The 19,311-nt window shown below is 37.3% G+C and overlaps 1 protein-coding gene across 2 annotated transcripts in view; it reads left to right on the top strand.

The window, feature by feature from the left end:
* SEC24B (SEC24 homolog B, COPII coat complex component) overlaps positions 1 to 10,232 on the top strand; it is a 78,911-nt gene extending 68,679 nt beyond the window's left edge. For both annotated transcript variants that reach the window (XM_052641602.1, XM_052641601.1), the window contains 10 exons: positions 875 to 998; positions 1,425 to 1,583; positions 2,066 to 2,239; positions 2,842 to 2,952; positions 3,593 to 3,768; positions 4,378 to 4,515; positions 5,471 to 5,575; positions 6,335 to 6,427; positions 8,817 to 8,920; positions 9,161 to 10,232. In XM_052641602.1, the coding sequence (XP_052497562.1) occupies positions 875 to 998; positions 1,425 to 1,583; positions 2,066 to 2,239; positions 2,842 to 2,952; positions 3,593 to 3,768; positions 4,378 to 4,515; positions 5,471 to 5,575; positions 6,335 to 6,427; positions 8,817 to 8,920; positions 9,161 to 9,275 (1,299 nt within the window). In that variant the 3' untranslated portion in view covers positions 9,276 to 10,232. The remainder of the gene's footprint in view (positions 1 to 874; positions 999 to 1,424; positions 1,584 to 2,065; positions 2,240 to 2,841; positions 2,953 to 3,592; positions 3,769 to 4,377; positions 4,516 to 5,470; positions 5,576 to 6,334; positions 6,428 to 8,816; positions 8,921 to 9,160) is intronic.
* The last annotated feature ends 9,079 nt before the right edge of the window (positions 10,233 to 19,311 follow it).

Raw genomic sequence — 19,311 nt, 5'->3', positions numbered from 1 at the left:
GTTTTACTTTTGAATAGCACCATATTTTACTTTTTGTGAAATTATATTTTTAAATTGCTTTTCAGAAAGAAGCTAATTTCAAAATAAACTGGGGACAAGTATATTTTTTAACTCATCAACAAGTACAGCTAGCTTTATCCAGTGCGTTGATCCATTGTAATCCATTATGGAATGCTGAACAAAAGCAAAGTGTTTACTGATTTCTTTGATACAGTTTTGGGTTTTTTGTTCTCATGTAACTTTTAGAAGTATTGTCTATCTGCCTGAGACTCAAGAATTTAAGTGTCTGTTCTGTTTTAAACTTAATATAAGAATCATGCACTATAATTGAAACATTTTCTTGTGCAATGTAGTGAAATAATTAAGAACTTGGAGCCTGGCTTTTGCATTCTTAACTCTTCTCTAGTGCCATCTCCTCAGCTCAAGTGTCTTCATACCAAAAAGAAAGACTTTGCTTAATCTGTTAGTCTCTCGTGTTATTGTGTAACAATGTGCATGTAATAATTGGTAACAGCACTCATTCTGGAGCCACACTGCTTGGATATTCCAGCATCTACCACTCAGTAACTATGTAATTAGCCATTTGTTTGCCTCAGTTTCCTCATCTGTAAAATGTTGGTAACTGTGAAATATATATTATTATGAGGATTAAATAATTTAATTATATTAAGACATCTATGCTGCCCTATATGTGCTTTTATAAATGTTAGTGATTATTCTCATAGGAAATCTATGCCAACTACCTAGACATTAAAAAAAAAAAATCCTTAGTTTGATAGGGGGACAGACGATATTCTCTTCCTGATTGTAACAGACAGAAATATATGCATAATTCAAGGTTTTCTAGCTCTTACTTTATGACCTGTTGACTTAGGTTGTACAACATCTTGGCCCTGCAACTGATTTTTATAAGAAACTCGCTTTAGATTGCTCAGGGCAGCAGACTGCAGTGGATTTGTTCCTTTTAAGTTCACAGTATTCTGATCTCGCTTCTCTAGGTAAGAAGATACCATTGTATTTACCTGTTTTTACATAAACATTTTTAGCATATAATTAAATGTAAATTCTTTACTAAGAGTTCTCAATTGTTGGGGGAGAAAGACATGTAAATTAGATAATGTCTATGAAAATTACTACTAAACTTAAAAAAAAAACCCTAACCCTATACAAATATAAAATGCTAATCTGGGTTGTTGTTTTTATTTAAATACAATTCTTTTACATTCTGCTCAACAGTAAACAATATATATTATGTTTTATAAATATTTCTTTCTCAGATTTCTATATTATCCCCATTTTTTACCACTGTAGGGTTTTTTTTTATTATAACTTAGATTTCTTCATAATACAGAATCTTCATTGCTGTTGGACAAGTAAAATGTTATCATTTCAGTAGCTAATACTTTTCCTTTTTCTCTCTAAAGCTTGCATGTCCAAGTATTCTGCAGGGTGCATCTATTATTATCCATCTTTCCACTATACTCACAATCCCTCGCAAGCAGAAAAGTTACAAAAAGATCTAAAACGGTATCTCACAAGAAAAATTGGATTTGAAGCTGTTATGAGAATAAGGTGTACTAAAGGTATGAAATTATAAAAATTATGCTTTATATTATACTTTTTTCAAAATTAATAAGCATTCATATATTGACAACCTGTGACCACCTTTCATTATCATAAAAAAGATTTTCTACTTGATCCAACTAGCTGTACTGTTTTAAATATTATTATTAAATAATCATTGTTCAGTTTTTTAAGTAATTTGAATAAGTAGGCAGAGGAAATGCTTTGCCTTATTAGGAGGAAGTCAAGAGAAAGCCCATATTGGAGGTGATTTCAGATGAATTTGAGGAATAGGGAAGATCTTAAGTGAAAATTGTCAAATTAATAATGATCTTTGCCTTCCTCATCATTCAAACAGTCTCTGTTTTTTGTGAAAAGTATTGCTCCCCAGTTATCCTTTTGATTCAAAATCAGAGATATTTTTTATTTAAAAAGTAGCTTTAACCTGAGGTAAAGAGACTAGTGCTACCCCATCTTTTATAACAAGTTTTCTTTTCCCTAGGTCTTTCCATGCACACTTTTCATGGAAATTTCTTTGTCCGTTCCACTGATTTGTTATCCCTCGCCAACATCAATCCTGACGCTGGATTTGCAGTACAACTCTCTATTGAAGAAAGTTTGACAGATACTTCTTTAGTGTGCTTTCAGACAGCCCTATTATATACATCTAGCAAAGGTAATGTTAACAGAAGTGAAATGTAACCTGCCCCAGTAACTCTCCCGTCTTTTCAACTCCTGGCAGACTGGGGAGAGTGAACACCAATGGGAAGTAATGGAATTTGTGTTCATCAAATATACGTTCCGTTCTTTTTTTTAATACTTATTTTTGAATCTTCAAAGAGTACCTGTTTTGACTTGTGGAAGACTTGTACTCTCAAAATCATATTAGCATAATAACTCAAACTAAATCTGTCTGGGTTATCCTGAGCGTTATTTTTTATCCATAACATGAGAAATTCTCCATGGCACTTAAGGTCTACATGGTCTGTTTTCTGACATTATACCATGTAACATATGATTTAGAATGAGTAATGCTAAGATAAAAACCAGAACTAGTGTTCAAAATATAGTGTATGTTCATAGTCTGTGTTCAGGTTTAGAGAATGTTTAATTTTCTTTAAAACATGTCCATTGTAAAGCTTTGTTTTTGCCATTTCAAAATCCTGTTGGTAATTTAATACCATCCAACAACAACTTGCATGACATTTTGACCCATTTGCTCTCTTTGTCTCTTGGCCTAACGTGTTTTGCAATGACATGGATCCGTCCTTTGACTAGGAGAGCGGAGGATCAGAGTGCACACTCTCTGCTTGCCAGTGGGCAGCTCACTAGCAGATGTATACGCAGGAGTGGACGTGCAAGCTGCCGTCTGCCTCCTGGCAAACATGGGTAAGTAAAAAAGTGAAGCGGCAGGTGAAATATATTTTCCTATACTGAAAACTGAAGCCTGGGCATTGTTTTACCCTGGAAATTCCTCATGTAAAAAGTATATATATTTTACGTTTTCATTTACAACAGTGTGAATTGGGCTGTTCTCATTCTCACGAATTCTTTAGCTTAAAAATCATGTGTGAAACTCATAATTATTAATAACTGGTAGCATCTCAAGTGTTTTTCAAATGGTAACTTCATGAACTGTGGTACATCCATATGATGGAATACAACTCGGCAATAAAAAGGAATGGACTGTTGATATGTGAACAGACGTGGATGACTGTCAAAGGCGTTATGCTAAGTGAAAGAAGCTAAACTCAAAGTGCTACATACAAATGATTCATTCATTCAACATTCTGGAAAAGTGAAAATTATAAGAATGAAGAATAGCTCACTAATGATCAGGGTTGGTGGCAGGAGGAGGATTTTTTACTACAAAGGGGCAGCCACACTCAAGGGAACAACTGAAATGTATTTTTCTAACCTAAAAATGAACTTTCTGTTTGTTTCTTAAGTACTGCATGTACATTTTATCTCTTACAGTATTCACTGGCATCTAATGGTTAAAAACTTTTTCATTTTGGTTGCTTTATAGCTGTGGATCGATCAATTTCCTCAAGTCTGTCGGATGCAAGGGATGCCTTGGTGAACGCTGTGGTGGATTCATTATCTGCGTATGGCTCAACTGTCTCAAATTTACAGCACTCGGGGTTGATAGCACCCAGCTCCCTCAAGTTATTTCCTCTCTATGTTTTGGCCCTTCTCAAACAGGTAGCTCTCTATACACTGTTAGATTTAATAAAGTCTTTTGAAATTTTCAATATATAGGTTTCCAAACCTAGTTTTTCTGGTGGGTGGTAGGGGATTGAATACTTGAGTAGACATTTGCAGCTTAGCATTGGAAGAGTTATAAACAGGAAGAGATGAATGGAAAATGAAGGTATACAAATACATGATAACTGTCATGAAACTGTATGCTCTCACTCGAGCATGTGGGAGCAGCTTGAATAATGGTGTGCGTATAGCACACTCTCAGTGTGTGCTCCTGGAAAGAGACTCTAAGGAAAGGGCCTACTGTTCATTGAGCGTCTTCCCAAGTCTCAGGCACCGTAATACGTGTTATATACATATCATCGTATTTAATCCTTATAGCTGCCTAGAGGTATTTTCCCCTTTTTTCTTACGATGTCAATATACCTTTGAGAAGCTAAGTAACTTGCTCACATATCTACCAATTAAATTCTCAGAGCTGAAAACTGAATCCAGGCCCATTTGGTGTGAAGGCTGTGCTTTTCCCATGGCTGATGGTATATATCTGTTTTAATATTTGCCCACTATATTTATGTTTTACTGAAAAATGTGTATTGTTTCTCCACGTAGAAAGCATTTAGAACCGGCACAAGCACACGCCTGGATGATCGTGTGTATGCCATGTGTCAGATAAAGTGTCAGCCACTTGTTCATCTAATGAAAATGATTCATCCCAACCTGTACAGGGTAGACAGATTGACAGATGAGGTATGATTTTTTTTATAGTGTTTGAAATTTTTTAATTTAAATTTATTTGAGTGTCTTGATTCTGCATCTAAGATAGTAATGTATTGTTAACAATTTCTTCCACCTGTCTTTACCCTGTGACAATAATACATTAAATACAGACGTTGACTATGGATTTGACTGGACAGCAGGACTATTAGATGGTATCATGGTTATGGCATTTTCAAAAATAGTTTCATATGGGAAGTGATTCACTTCGTGGATTTGGTTACATTTACTACACAGCTACATTATAGAAGGGCATTTCCATTTGTATTTTGAAGATACTGACAGTTTCTGACGTGATCAGAGTGCAACTTTGACTATATTACTGTAAAACTAATCTGGTATCTAATAGTATTTTTAATATGAGGATATGTAATGTCTTTTTTTCCTACTCTTTGGAATCAAAAAATCCTTTGTAGCAGATATCGTAGTTGTACTTTTAATATATTCTGACCCCAGAAAGGAAGGAAATGGGCAGATCTTTTTACGTAGTCAAGTTTTTGTCTTTTAAATTTGAATACCTTTGAGCATCTTTTAATTTAAATACATTTGAGAGTCTTGACTGTACAGCCAAGGTGGTATATATTATCAATATAGTTCACCCTTGAGCAGCGTGGGGGTTATGAGCACCAACCCCTGTGCGATTGAAAGGCCACATATAACTTCATAATCCGTCCTCTGTATCCTCTATTCGGTGTCCACGGATTCAACCAACTGCAGATCATGTACTTCTGTAGCATATATTGAGAAAAGCTGCATATAGGTGGACCCATATAGTTCAAACTCACGTTGTTCAAAGGTCAGCTGTAGTTTTAACATATCACAAAATTATCTAGTATCATTTTTCAGTATCAGAGCTAGTGGCCATTAGCTTCCAGCCTGGGATAATAGTAATGGAAGGTCATTCACATTCTATCTTTTTTCTTTTCAGGGTGCAATACACGTTAATGATAGGGTTGTACCTCAGCCACCTCTTCAAAAATTGTCTGCAGAGAAACTGACACGAGAAGGTGCTTTCCTTATGGACTGTGGCTCTGTAAGTACCCGTTAGTGTCAAAGCTTAACACTTACAGCTGGCAAAAGGAGAAACACAGGATCCAGCTCTGTTACCACAGATCAGGCAATGAAAGGGGGACGGGGAACTCAAGGGCTATAAATTGGAACTGGCACAGGAGATCAGTTTAAGAGAAGTAAAGAGATAAATTCCTTACTTCAAGAAATTTTTCATCTAGAATCATAAAATTTTAAGGGAACTCAAGAATATTTCTAGTTCAACTTGATTTGTTGTCTCAAATGCCATTAATAATTAAGATTTCAGGAGGTGTCATTGGACAGGGTGGTGGTGAAGGGTGTCAGAATAGGCAGGGTGGCTTCATGAACGATACCTTGTGAACAGGAAAAGAATTCCAATAGCCACAGTACGGGGTGGGGCAGTGGTAGAGGGCAGGGGACATTAGTTAAAGTACAGAGACAGTGATTGAGATAATGGAAGTAGTGGGTAGGAAATATAGTAAGTCATATATCTTGGTTGAAGCATTGGAGGAAAAGTAAGGAAAATGGTAAGATATATTTTATGAGAAGCTTGAAATTTAAGCAGAAAAGATAGGAGCCACTCTGGATTCCTGAATGCAGATTCCAAATGTGCAGCTTACAGGTTGCTTTTTTTACTTTCATGTTTGTTCCTACTTGATTTGAGCTGGTGTACTTTGCCTCGTTTATGCTTGATGATTTTGACAAAATCAGCTGTAATGGGTTTCCAGTTAGGAAGTGTTACTGTGATTTGTTTTGTTTTTAGATTTTTTACATTTGGATTGGAAAGAGCTGTGACAATAACTTTATAGAGGATGTGCTTGGGTATCCTGATTTTGCATCAATACCACAGAAAATGGTCAGTGGCTTTATATAGCTTTAACTTTTTGTGTACTTACTTGTTTAATTCTTTTTTTTTTTGGAGATATAATGCACATAAGAGTCACCATTTTAATCATTTTAGAATGTACAATGCATTTGCTTTTAGTATATTCACAGTGTTTACAAGCATTTCTAGTATATAATTTCAGAGCGTTTACATCACCTGAAAAAGAAACCTGTATCTCCCAACTCTTCCTTTCTGTTTTCCCTGGGCAGCCACTAGCCTACTTTCTATCTGTGTGGATTTGCCTGTTCTGGACAGTTCAGATGTATGGAATCACATAGTGCAAAGCCTTTTGAGTTTGGCTTCTTCTCACCATGATTTCAACATCCATGTTGTAATGTGTCTCAGTACTTCCTCCTCTTTTATGACTAGATAATAGTCCATTGTACGAATATATCACATTTTGTTTATCCAGTCATCTCTTCCTGGACATTTAGGTTATCTCTACTCTGGTACTGTTGTGAGGAGTGCTTCCATGAATAGTCTGTGTACAAATGTTGTGTGAACATGTTTTCAAGTTCTCTTGGATATGTAACTAGCAGTAGAATTGCTGGGTCATATGGTAAACTTTTTGAGCAACTCCAAGCTATTTTCCAACAACTTTAACTACTCTAATTTAAATTCTTTTGCTGATAGTAAACATTGTTTTTTCAGTAAGCCTGTACTGTATGTATGTTGATACCAAAGAAATATGATTCTGAAAGCAGTTCTCTATGCTACTTAATGGAAAAGGCCTACCTTATTCTTGGGTATTGTAAATATGCCCTTTCTCCTAAAATTAATATAAGTCAACGTAATTCTTAACCATGTTTGCTATTTGATTTATTTTTTAAAATTTGCCACATTAATCCAGAGTTTATTTCTAAGACTCAACAAAGAAGAAAAATGAGAAAATGATTTGAACAGGTAATTCATAGGTGGAAATTATAGTAGTGGCTATATGGATCAATGTTCAGCTTCATTTATAATTAAGAAAACAAAACAAACTATTAACAACAGCATGGTATTTCTTTCATTTATCAGATTTTGCCCCCTGGTAAAAAAAATTTGTTTAATTTGATAATAGGCAGTAATGCAGAGGGAACAGGTCAGCAGGCCCATGGATTGCACTGTATACATTTACTAGTCTTTAGGAGGACCGTTTGACAGTATCTGTTGAAATTAAAATCACATAGCGTATGACACAGTAAATTATTTACGCCTAAAATGTATCCTGTAGATACACTCATGGAAGTATTCATATGTGCATATATACTTGAGGATATCATGCTTGTATGCCAGGTCTCTTCAGTCATGTCCAACTCTTTGCGACCTTTGGACTGTAGCCCAGGCTCCTCTGTCCATGGGATTCTCCAGGCAGGAATACAGGAGTGCATTGCCATGCCCTCCTCCAGGGGATCTTCCTGACCCGGGGACTGAACCTCCATCTCCTGTGGCCCTCTCATTGCTGATGAATTCTCTACTACTGAGCCACCAGGGAAGCCCCAGCAAAACCTATGACTCTATTTAAAAGAATACAATCTGAAAAAGAAAACAATTGTGCATAATATCCATTTGTATTTTCAAAATGTGTTTCTATATATAATAGTGGCTATATTATAGATATTTAGAAAATATATGAAAGAATGTGCATAAAAATGTTTTTCTTGTACTTTTTAAATATTGATATAAATTTAAATATAGTTAACCCAAACTTTTCTGTTTAAATTTTTGTATACTATGTACTTTGGAAAAAACTCATTGCACACGTAGAAGAATATCCTTTTTCTTCATTGCAGGTGGATTCTTTACTGTCTGAGCCACCAGGGAAGCCCTCAGATATACATGTACACACACACACATATATAAAAGAATAGATTCTTTGGGTCTTTAAAAAAAGTCTTGCATATGGTTTTTAAATATATTTAAACATTCACACTATTCTTTTAAATTTCTTGCCCTTAAATATTAAGGATAAAGGAAACATAAAATTACGTAAGAATGTCTGTTATTAGAATAATGCATAATTGTTTATAAGTGAAATTGAAGCTTAATGATAGCCCCTCTGATCGGAATATCTCCTTTAGAAGAAACAAAAAGTATAACACGATTTGAGTAACATACTAATTGTGTATGTTTTATTGACGTCTGGAAAAACTATGATATTCAGGTAAAATGTCAGTGGCATACTTATCATTAAATATGTCTTATTAGTCAGAAAAACAGATTTATCAACAATGTAATAAATCTCTTGTGTTTGGTTGCTGCTGTGGGTGCTGGAATCGAGTGCTGGCGTTAGATGGTAGTGGTGATTATGATTGAGTTCTAATACTGCCTAAGTCTATAAGAAAGAAAATGACTTCCTAATTGCATTTTTTGCCAGACACATCTTCCAGAGCTAGACACACTTTCATCAGAGAGAGCCAGATCCTTTATAACTTGGCTTAGAGACAGCAGACCATTAAGCCCAGTTCTTCACGTGGTAAAGTACGTACTTCTGTAATTTAATTATGAAATTGTCTTATCCTATCCAATCTATGTGAAATTGTTTGCCTTCAAATCAAATTTTAAATAATAATATCAGAACACATTCTAGTGGTAGAAGGCTGTTACTTGATTAACATCCCCTATCCTTTTTCGTAAAAGTCCCCACATATTTTTTCTAATGTATAAGTATTCTTTTTAATAATATGCATTTTTAGATAAATATTCCTTTTTCTTTTTCAGAGATGAGAGTCCTGCCAAAACAGAATTTTTTCAACATTTGATTGAAGACCGGACAGAAGCCGCCTTATCTTACTATGAATTTTTGCTTCATGTTCAGCAGCAGATTTGTAAGTGAAGTGAAATAAAATTGAATAAGAAGAAAGAGATCTATAACCTAGGTAAAGCATAATCTGTCAGAGAAGCACATAGGAAATTTGAAATGAAGGCACTTGTTACAAGAGGCAGTGCGTAGCATAGCACCTTGTCTGAGTCTTTGGCAAAAGATAAAGAGGAAGAAGGAACTTGACAGATTTTTCTTCACCCTAAGTTTGATGCTGATGATGCTGTTTCACCAAGTATATTTTGAATTGGTTTCCACACATTTCCAGAGTGCAGCAGTACAGTTCTCTGTTCATTGCAAGCTGGCAAACTTCTGTAGCTATGTGGAATGATATGTCAATGAAAAATTAGATAAATTCTCTTTTCTTATAATTAATATAACACTTCTGGACTTGAACTCTGACAGGAGATGCCAAAAGGCAGTGGTACCGTGTTATTTGTTTATATGAATTACTTTTTAACAAGGAATGATTCATATTCATTAAATGAGTTCAATATTTTCCCTGTAAAAACAATAGAGTTTCAGTACATGAACTATAGAAAAAAAAATATATATGATGTACATAAATGTTACATTTGTAAAGAAAATGTAAAAATGTAACTACAGAATATGAATTGCTTAAACTGTGCTGCATTGTTGGATGACAACTCTTTGTCACAGTTAGAGAATGAGGTTGACTAATGCATATTATGAATTGAGTCCACAAAAGAAACACAAAACTCTTTGTAATTCTGTTAAATCTTTTATGTGGATTTATTTATGATCAGCCTACTAATTAAAAATATTTTGCTTGACAATATGGCTTGGTGTTTTGTGTGTTTATGGTTGGGAAGAATTGGTGGTATTCTTACGTCTAGGATTTACTGCTCAAGGAAATGCATTGATACTGTATTTCAACTAGTAATATATGTGAACATGTTTTCATTAATTTGTGAACATTACCAAGTACTTATTCTCTTTGTATTCAGAAGACAAACCCTACTTTCAAAATATATATGACTGTTAACTAACCATAACCTTAATTTGTCTTTCTTGGTTAAATTAGGCATTCTTTTTCCTTGCACATTCATAGCAAAATTTTTATAACATGTGACTATCCTATTTAGTTGACTTTTAAGATTACCATCTGGAACTTTGAGAGCGATCTTACTCTGATTTTAAAAAATCTCGTTTACTAACATTTATTTAGTATAAAAACTGTTAATGATCTACTACGTTGTAGAATAAAATTTTATTATAAACACTATAAAAGTCCTACTGATGAACTTTGGAAGGGAAAAGGCTCTTGATGTGTGTGATGAGTGGTTTTTCGCTTGTTGGATCTCTTTTCTTTGGATAAAAATAAAAGTACTCTCTCACATTCCCTGCTGGAAATGAGAGGTTAAATGACTCACCCTAAATGACATTACTAATTAGTGACAGAGCTGATAGCAGAAGTCAAATGTTCTACCCACCCACCACCTACTCTGAGCCCAGCCCACCCCCAGCGCTGTGTGTGTCCCCGTGCCCTGCAGCCTCCAGCAGGAGAGAATCTTACTGAATTAGGAGAAACTGCAGTGTTCCAAGGGCAGCTATATACTGTAATTATACAATACGAAGTATCGTGCTTCTAAATTTTTTGTCTTTGGATAGTGTGTTTGTTCCTCATTTAATAGGTATTTATTAGCACTTAATACTTGCTAGATATTGGTCTAGGCTCAAAACACAGAAAATCCTGATTTCCCAGTGCTTACGCTCCAGAGTGAGTGTGCGGAGGACTGGGGGAAAGAGCACATTTGGATGTCAGGTGTGGGAAATGCAGTGGGGAAAACTAAGGCAGAAAAAGTACCAAGAATGCTGGTTTTGACAGTAACTAGGGAGGCCCTTCTGAAAAGGTGACCGTTGAGGAGAGCTGTGTGGCTGTCTGGAAGGAGAGGCATCAGAGGGTGAATCTTTATGGTAGCTAAATGAGGAAGTTAGCCTTTGGTCACTGTGGTTTTCCCTATTAAAGAAGCACTTGGAGTTATCAGTTGAGAAAGGGTAAAGAGTGTTAGAATCCCAAGAAATAGTTGCGTAGATCAACTGACCAGTGGCTTGCAGTAGGGTTGTCAGGCAGCATGAACTTCAACCAGTTAGCATGCCTCTTCCTTCTAGCCACACTTACTGCTTGGTGGAAAGTTGGATTTCAGTTAGAACAGAAGAGCAGGGGAACTGTGGATGTATACAAGGAAGCTCCTCTGTCATTCAAGTGAAAGGGCTGCAAACTGAGTGATAGACAAGAGCTCAGTAGTGGCAGTAGATAGAGAAGGGCTTAGTAGTGTGAAGGTCCTGTTGATGTCAGAGAGCTGTCCAAGTGTGGAGACCAGAGGGAATGAACTGGAAAGACAGGAAGTGGCGGTCAGGATATGGGATGCTTGAAATTGAGATTTGGGGAAGTTTAGATGTCTACACATGCGTGGAGAGATGCCTACCTGGAGTTTGAGATCAAAAAGAGCCACCTTGAAAAGCCTTGTCCTCTAAAGGCAGCCAGACTTCAGTTAGAGAATGGAGATTGACATCAAGGGGAACATAGGTGTGAGGAGGAATCCTAATGGGCTGTAGATAATCTGTCCTCCTCACTCCCTCCTATGGGACAAGTCTCTGCCCATTTGTTTTCTGAGGTGGGGAGTGATGAGAGAAAGGGGCATGCTCACCAGTTCTCTGAGCCCCTTTTCAACAAATTGAAACTGTCATTAAAGTTAACAGTTCGGGGTATCCCAGGTGATGTGAACATCTGCCAAACTGCTATTCGAACCATTGTTTGATAGGAACATACAATTTGATTTATAGTTGACACGCTACCCTTCAGGAATATATCCTAGCACAAATCGAGTGCATTGATGGAAATCGAGTGCATTGATGGCATCATTAGGTGCCCAATATGTCAGTGGAGAAGTAACTCCAGAAAGAATGAAGGGATGAAGCCAAAGCAAAAACAATACTGAGCTGTGGATGTGACTGGTGATAGAAGCAAGGTCCGATGCTGTAAAGAGCAATATTGCATAGGAACCTGGAATGTCAGGTCCATGAATCAAGGCAAATTGGAAGTGGTCAAACAGGAGATGACAAGAGTGAACATCAACATTCTAGGAATCAGCGAACTAAAATGGACTGGAATGGGTGAATTTAACTCAGATGACCATTATATCTACTACTGCGGGCAGGAATCCCTCAGAAGAAATGGAGTAGCCATCATGGTCAACAAAAGAGTCTGAAATGCAATACTTGGAGGCAATCTCAATAATGACAGAATGATCTCTGTTCGTCTCCAAGGCAAACCATTCAGTATCACAGTTATCCCAGTCTATGCCCCAACCAGTAACGCTGAAGAAACTGAAGTTGAACGGTTTTATGAAGACCTACAAGAACTTTTAGAACTAACACCCAAAAAAGATGTCCTTTTCATTCTAGGGGACTGGAATGCAAAAGTAGGAAGTCAAGAAACACCTGGAGTAACAGGCAAATTTGGCCTTGGAATGCGGAATGAAGCAGGGCAAAGACTAATAGAGTTTTGCCAAGAAAATGCACTGGTCATAGCAAACACCCTCTTCCAACAACACAAGAGAAGACTCTACACATGGACGTCACCAGATGCTCAACACCGAAATCAGATTGATTATATTCTTTACATCCAAAGATGGAGAAGCTCTATACAGTCACCAAAAACAAGACCCAGGAGCTGACCGTGGCTCAGATCATGAACTCCTTATTACCAAATTCAGACTGAAATTGAAGAAAGTAGGGAAAACCGCTAGACCATTCAGGTATGACCTTAATCAAATCCCTTATTATTATACAGTGGAAGTGAAAAATAGATTTAATGGCCTAGATCTAATAGATAGAGTGCCTGATGAACTATGGACTGAGGTTCGTGACATTGTACAGGAGACAGGGATCAAGACCATCCCCATGGAAAAGAAAGGCAAAAAAGCAAAATGGCTTTCTGGGGAGGCCTTACAAATAGCTGTGAAAAGAAGAGAGGTGAAAAGCAAAGGAGAAAAGGAAAGATATAAGCATCTGAATGCAGAGTTCCAAAGAATAGCAAAAACAGATAAGAAAGCCTTCTTCAGCGATCAGTGCAAAGAAATAAAGGAAAACGAGAATGGGAAAGACTAGAGATCTCTTCAAGAAAATTAGAGATACCAAGGGAACATTTCATGCAAAGATGGGCTCAATAAAGGACAGAAATGGTATGGACATAACAGAAGCAGAAGATATTAAGAAGAGGTGGCAAGAATACACAGAAGAACTCTACAAAAAAGATCTTCACGACCCAGATAATCACGATGGTGTGATCACTCATCTAGAGCCAGACATCTTGGAATGTGAAGTCAAGTGGGCCTTAGAAAGCATCACTACGAACAAAGCTAGTGGAGGTGATGAAATTCCAGTTGAGCTGTTTCAACTCCTGAAAGATGATGCTGTGAAAGTGCTGCACTCAATATGCCAACAAGTTTGTAAAACTCAGCAGTGGCCACAGGACTGGAAAAGGTCAGTTTTCATTCCAATTCCAAAGAAAGGCAATGCCAAAGAATGCTCAAACGATCGCACAATTGCACTCATCTCACATGCTAGTAAAGTAATGCTCAAAATTCTCCAAGCCAGACTTCAGCAATATGTGAACCATGAACGCCCTGATGTTCAAGCTGGTTTTAGAAAAGGCAGAGGAACCAGAGATCAAATTGCCAACATCTGCTGGATCATCAAAAAAGCAAGAGAGTTCCAGAGAAACATCTATTTCTGCTTTATTGACTATGCCAAAGACTTTGACTATGTGGATCACAGTAAACTGTGGAAAATTCTGAAAGAGCTTGGAATACCAGACCACCTGACCTGCCTCTTGAGAAATCTGTATGCAGGTCAGGAAGCAACAGTTAGAACTGGACATGGAACAACAGACTGGTTCCAAATAGGAAAAGGAGTACATCAAGGCTGTATATTGTCACTCTGCTTATTTAACTTCTGTGCAGAGTACATCATGAGAAACGCTGGGCTGGAAGAAACACAAGCTGGAATCAAGATTGCTGGGAGAAATATCAATCACCTCAGATATGCAGATGACACCACCCTTATGGCAGAAAGTGAAGAGGAGCTAAAAAGCCTCTTGAAAGTGAAAGAGGAGAGTGAAAAAGTTGGCTTAGAGCTCAACATTCAGAAAACAAAGATCATGGCATCTGGTCCCATCACTTCATGGCAAATAGATGGGGAAACAGAAACAGTGTCAGAGTTTATTTTGGGGGGCTCCAAAATCACTGCAGATGGTGACTGCAGCCATGAAATTAAAAGACGCTTACTCCTTGGAAAAAAAGTTATGACCAACCTAGATAGTATATTCAAAAGCAGAGACATTACTTTGCCAACTAAGGTCTGTCTAGTCAAGGCTATGGTTTTTCCTGTGGTCATGTATGGATGTGAGAATTGGACTGTGAAGAAGGCTGAGCGCCGAAGAATTGATGCTTTTGAAGTGTGGTGTTGGAGAAGACTCTTGAGAGTCCTTTGGACTGCAAGGAGATCCAACCAGTCCATTCTGAAGGAGATCAGCCCTGGGATTTCTTTGGAAGGAATGATGCTAAAGCTGAAGCTTCAGTACTTTGGCCACCTCATGTGAAGAGTTGACTCATTGGAAAGACTGATGCTGGGAGGGATTGGGGGCAGGAGGAGAAGGGGACGACCGAGGATGAGATGGCTGCATGGCATCACGAACTCGATGGACATGAGTCTGAGTGAACTCTGGGAGATGGTGATGGACAGGGAGGCCTGGCGTGCTGCGATTCATGGAGTCGCAAAGAGTCGGACACGACTGAGCAACTGAACTGAACTGATGGACAAAGAATTTTATTTTTCATTTATACATTAATGTATGCTGCTGCTGCTGCTGCTGCTAAGTCACTTCGGTCGTGTCCGACTGTGCGACCCCAATGATGGCAGCCCACCAGGCTCCCCCATCCCTTGGATTCTCCAGGCAAGAAGACAGGAGTCGGTTGCCATTGCCTTCTCCAACGCATGAAAGTGAAAAGTGAAAGTGAAGTCGCTCAGTTGTGTCCGACTCTTCGCGACCCCATGGACTGCTGCCTACCAGACTCCTCCGTCCATGAGATTTTCCGGGCAAGAGTACTGCAGTGGGTTGCCATTGCCTTCTCCGACATTAGTGTATATTTGTGTGCTAAAAACTATTTGAAAGCTGTTTATAGACAGGAATCTGTTGTAGTCAACCTGTGAAGCTATGAAATGCATATATTATTAATAGCAAAGTTTTAAGAAAACCAGGACTCCTCTGTTCAAACTAACTTTGGAAGACACTGAAAATACTTTTAAAGGCCAAGAAAAGATGAAGATTAACGAGACTGAAAGCAGCAGTGCAGGTATTATTTAGTTGGAATCTCTAATTACTAAAGACAGTTTAAAATTTAAATAAAACACAAATCTTTGGCACATGAAACAAAGACCTCCTGAAAAATAAAAATGATAGATACTTCATGAATCACTCATCTTTTATCTCTAAATTCAGAGATGAAATCTTTGTCAAACAGAAAACTGGGCATCCTCCTCCTCTGCCTTCTTAGGATACCTCTGAGAGGCAGAGAAGTGAGCCATGATTAGGGGACACAGAGAGGCTCTTAACCCATTGCCCTCTCATGCATCTTGAGTTGAGCCAAAATTGAAAGCCCTTTCTTTAGTTCCCATTAGTTAATAGGCACAGTTTTGTAGATTTTCATTTCAATTTTGGGGCTGAAAAGGATTGCTTACCAACGACCCACCAAATGAGTTTGCTGAAGATTGCTAAGTTTGCAGTCAAGTGAAAACCAGTTTTTATTAGAGATTACTCCAAAGAAACCTGGTTCCTGTGCAAGTTTGTCATTTTGCAAAAACTCCCCAAAGTGCACATATACAGATTCTGGGTTGCAACCTCCTCAGAAGCTTCTTGGGTAGAATCCGGAACACACCCTCACACGTGCAGAGGACAAGGAGAGGCCGAAGGAAGAGGTAGCCGCTCCAGATGGGTGGGTGGCAGGTTTCATAAACAAAGGAACTTACACGGCTTGTCTTGGGTGGCCGTAGTCATGCATCCAGCCCTCAAGACCACACTTCTGTTTCAAGGCTAGATCCTCGGAGCAGCTTCTGGCAGTAGGGGAGGCAAGCAGGATCCAAGGACGGGGAGTGAGTGGGTGTGAGAGTTTCCAGCTCTTGGGTCAATGGCCTGTCAGACAATTGACAGAAACTACCCTATAGTCAGGCCAGTTTTTTATGACTACATCATCACTGCTCAGAGATATTCATGGTTTTTACTGCTGTTTTTGCTTTTCAGGTACATATTATTTTAGCTTATTAGCCAACTAATTTGTTGATTATTGGATTAGTGTGTAGTGACACATATGCTTAGATTTACATTATAATTTTCTAAAACTAGATTTTAAAATGCATTTTGGGTAGACATAAAATGATTATACTGTCATTGTTAATACAGAAATATGTGTAACCTGCACTTCTGCCTTGCTTGTAAACTTTACTGATGATGTAGCTGGTACATATGTATGAATTTAAGTAATTTGTAAATAGAATTAAGGTAAGTGCAAAATAATTACTAGGTTCTTTTAAAGGTAGTAGGCAATGACTTTATAATATTAACTCATGTTCTCTTTAGAAATAATAAACAATTATATTTCTCTCAGTTCTTTTATTACATAGAAATTTACTTTAAATAAGGGTATTATTTAGTCTTTTTAGTACTCCCAACTCACATATTAACCTTTCTTACAATGGAGGAATTTCAGAATGACCCTCGGAAAAGCTGTGAAACACTGTACCAGTTTGGAAAGCTGGTACCAGTTTAGAAAGTACCAGTTTAGAAATTTTAATGAAAATTTTATGGAATTTTTTTCTGTATTTCAATTTCAAATTCTGTTCCTTTGGGACTTAATGTTTTATGATTTGCATAGTAACAATAGGAAAGGCCTGTTAGTAGGTGCTTCCTATTGAAACCTGAGTAATTTTACTAGAATGAAAGGGATCTCTAGACTGTCTCCTATTATCAGAAACTGATAAGTAATTTTTAGAGTTTTAAGAATAACAGGGAGACAGAAAGATGAAAGAATTCAATGTTTAAGCAAGAAAGATCAAAGCTTAAAGCCTTCAATGCAGAGGGGTGATGTGCTCTGACCCCAAAAGGTGACATCTAGCCAGCCTACCATAGGAGGTGGAAGAGGGGAAGGGTGGACACAGTGAACGATTTTTGAACAAACAGCCCCCAAGCCTGGTTTAGATGGGGTGTGTTTGGATTAAGAGAATGTGAAATGTGGGAATTGACCTTGGCAGCTTGGATGAATTTTTACTTGATCATTCTTTTATTACACTGCTGGGTTCAATTTGCTAACACTTCATTTAGGATCTTTTATTTACTTTAGAAGACTGGTCTGTGACTTGCTTTTACAGTGTGTACTTGTGTACTTGTTTAATTTTGATATCCACATTATGCTAGTTTTGTTTGAATTGGATAGCTTCCCATCTGTTTTGAGGTTTTGGAACAATTTGTAAAGAAGTTAGCTAAAGTCTAGGTATGTAAAATAGGTATTATTTATTCTGGAATTTTTGGTTGAACTTGCTCAGTAATCTCTGGGCTTGGGGCATTTTTCCAGGTATATTATTAACCACTGTTACAATCTGTGACCGTTGATCTCTTCAGGTTCTGTTTGTTGAGCCAAGTTTAGTTTTTATAGTTTTAACTTGATTGATACAAGCAATTATTTGGGGCTAGTTTTTATATCCTTTTTGTTATGTTTATGCATTCCTTCTTTCTCTTAATCATTCTTGTTTCAGGTTTGTCAGTCTTGGTGCCTTTAAAAAAAAAGAAACTACTTTTGGTTTTATTGACTCACTAGTTCTGAGAGAGGTTGCTTTAGAACAGACAGGAAGTTTGATTGTTTCCTGATTTTACCTTTATCGTTTTCTTCCCACTGCATCCTCTAGGTCTATTTTTGCTGCTGTTTTCATAGCTTCTTAGATTGTAAGCTTACTTTCAGACTTGCCTGTTTTCTAATAAATGCATTTAAGACTACACATTTCCCTGAATAGTGAAGATTTTGAGTCAAGTGCTTTCACTGCTCTATAGTTTAAAAATAGCTCTCAACTTTTACTTATTTTCCACTTAATCTATGAATATTTATAAGTTTGTTATTCAAATTCCAGTGGTAATAATGCTTTATCTTTCTGTTAATTCCTAATTTCATAAACAGAGCTTATATGTTTGCAAGTTAAAAAAAATTTTTTTTGAGATTTCCTCTGAGGCCTCAGTTATGGTCATTACATTGTGAATCTTCCATATGAGCTTAAAAATAATATGTATTCTTATTGGGTACAAAGTCCTTTGTGACTCTAATTGTTAAAAATGAAAGCCAAAGCCTTGGGTGGGCCTGGAGGCAGAATAGGGAAGAGGAGTATTCTTCTCAGGTCACTACTAGAATTCAGTCAGTGTGGAGGCCTCCCAGTGACGTACTTGAGGGGACCTAGTCTCAAGGATCTGCCAGTCTGCTCTGCAAGCCAGTGCTGCTAAGCATCTGCAGAAGAAGTGGGGAAGTTGCTCCGTTCAGAGGATTTTACAAGACCAGGTGACATAAATACAAAACTTTCTGTGGAAATAAACTTCCCTTCCACCTTGACTGAAGCTAACTCCTTTGCCAGTGGCTGGCAAGCGGTCCCATCAATAGATAATCCAATATTATTATTGGCCAACTTATCTGTGAAGAACTGAGTTCTTAAATGATAGTTTGAGGATGTAAGTGAATAATGTCTGCAAAGACAGATTGTATGAAAGTCAATGGATGAATTTGGGTCCTGCCTTCATTAGAAGTTAAAGCATGAAGTAGATGTTCACATCTTCATTCAGCGTGTGACACCAGGCTAAAAGTAGGATGAGGCAACTGAAGCACTTGTCCAGGGCACCAAATACATCACAAAATTCAGCCATTGAGATAACATTTTAATGCAATATTTTTAAAATCAAAATTAATGGAAAAAATCCATGAACAGAATATCAAAC

This window comes from Budorcas taxicolor, chromosome 6, assembly GCF_023091745.1.
Source record: "Budorcas taxicolor isolate Tak-1 chromosome 6, Takin1.1, whole genome shotgun sequence".
NCBI classification, from domain to species: domain Eukaryota; kingdom Metazoa; phylum Chordata; class Mammalia; order Artiodactyla; family Bovidae; genus Budorcas; species Budorcas taxicolor.
Note: the sequence above shows the minus strand (reverse complement) of the source record. Positions and strands in the feature narration are given on the sequence as shown.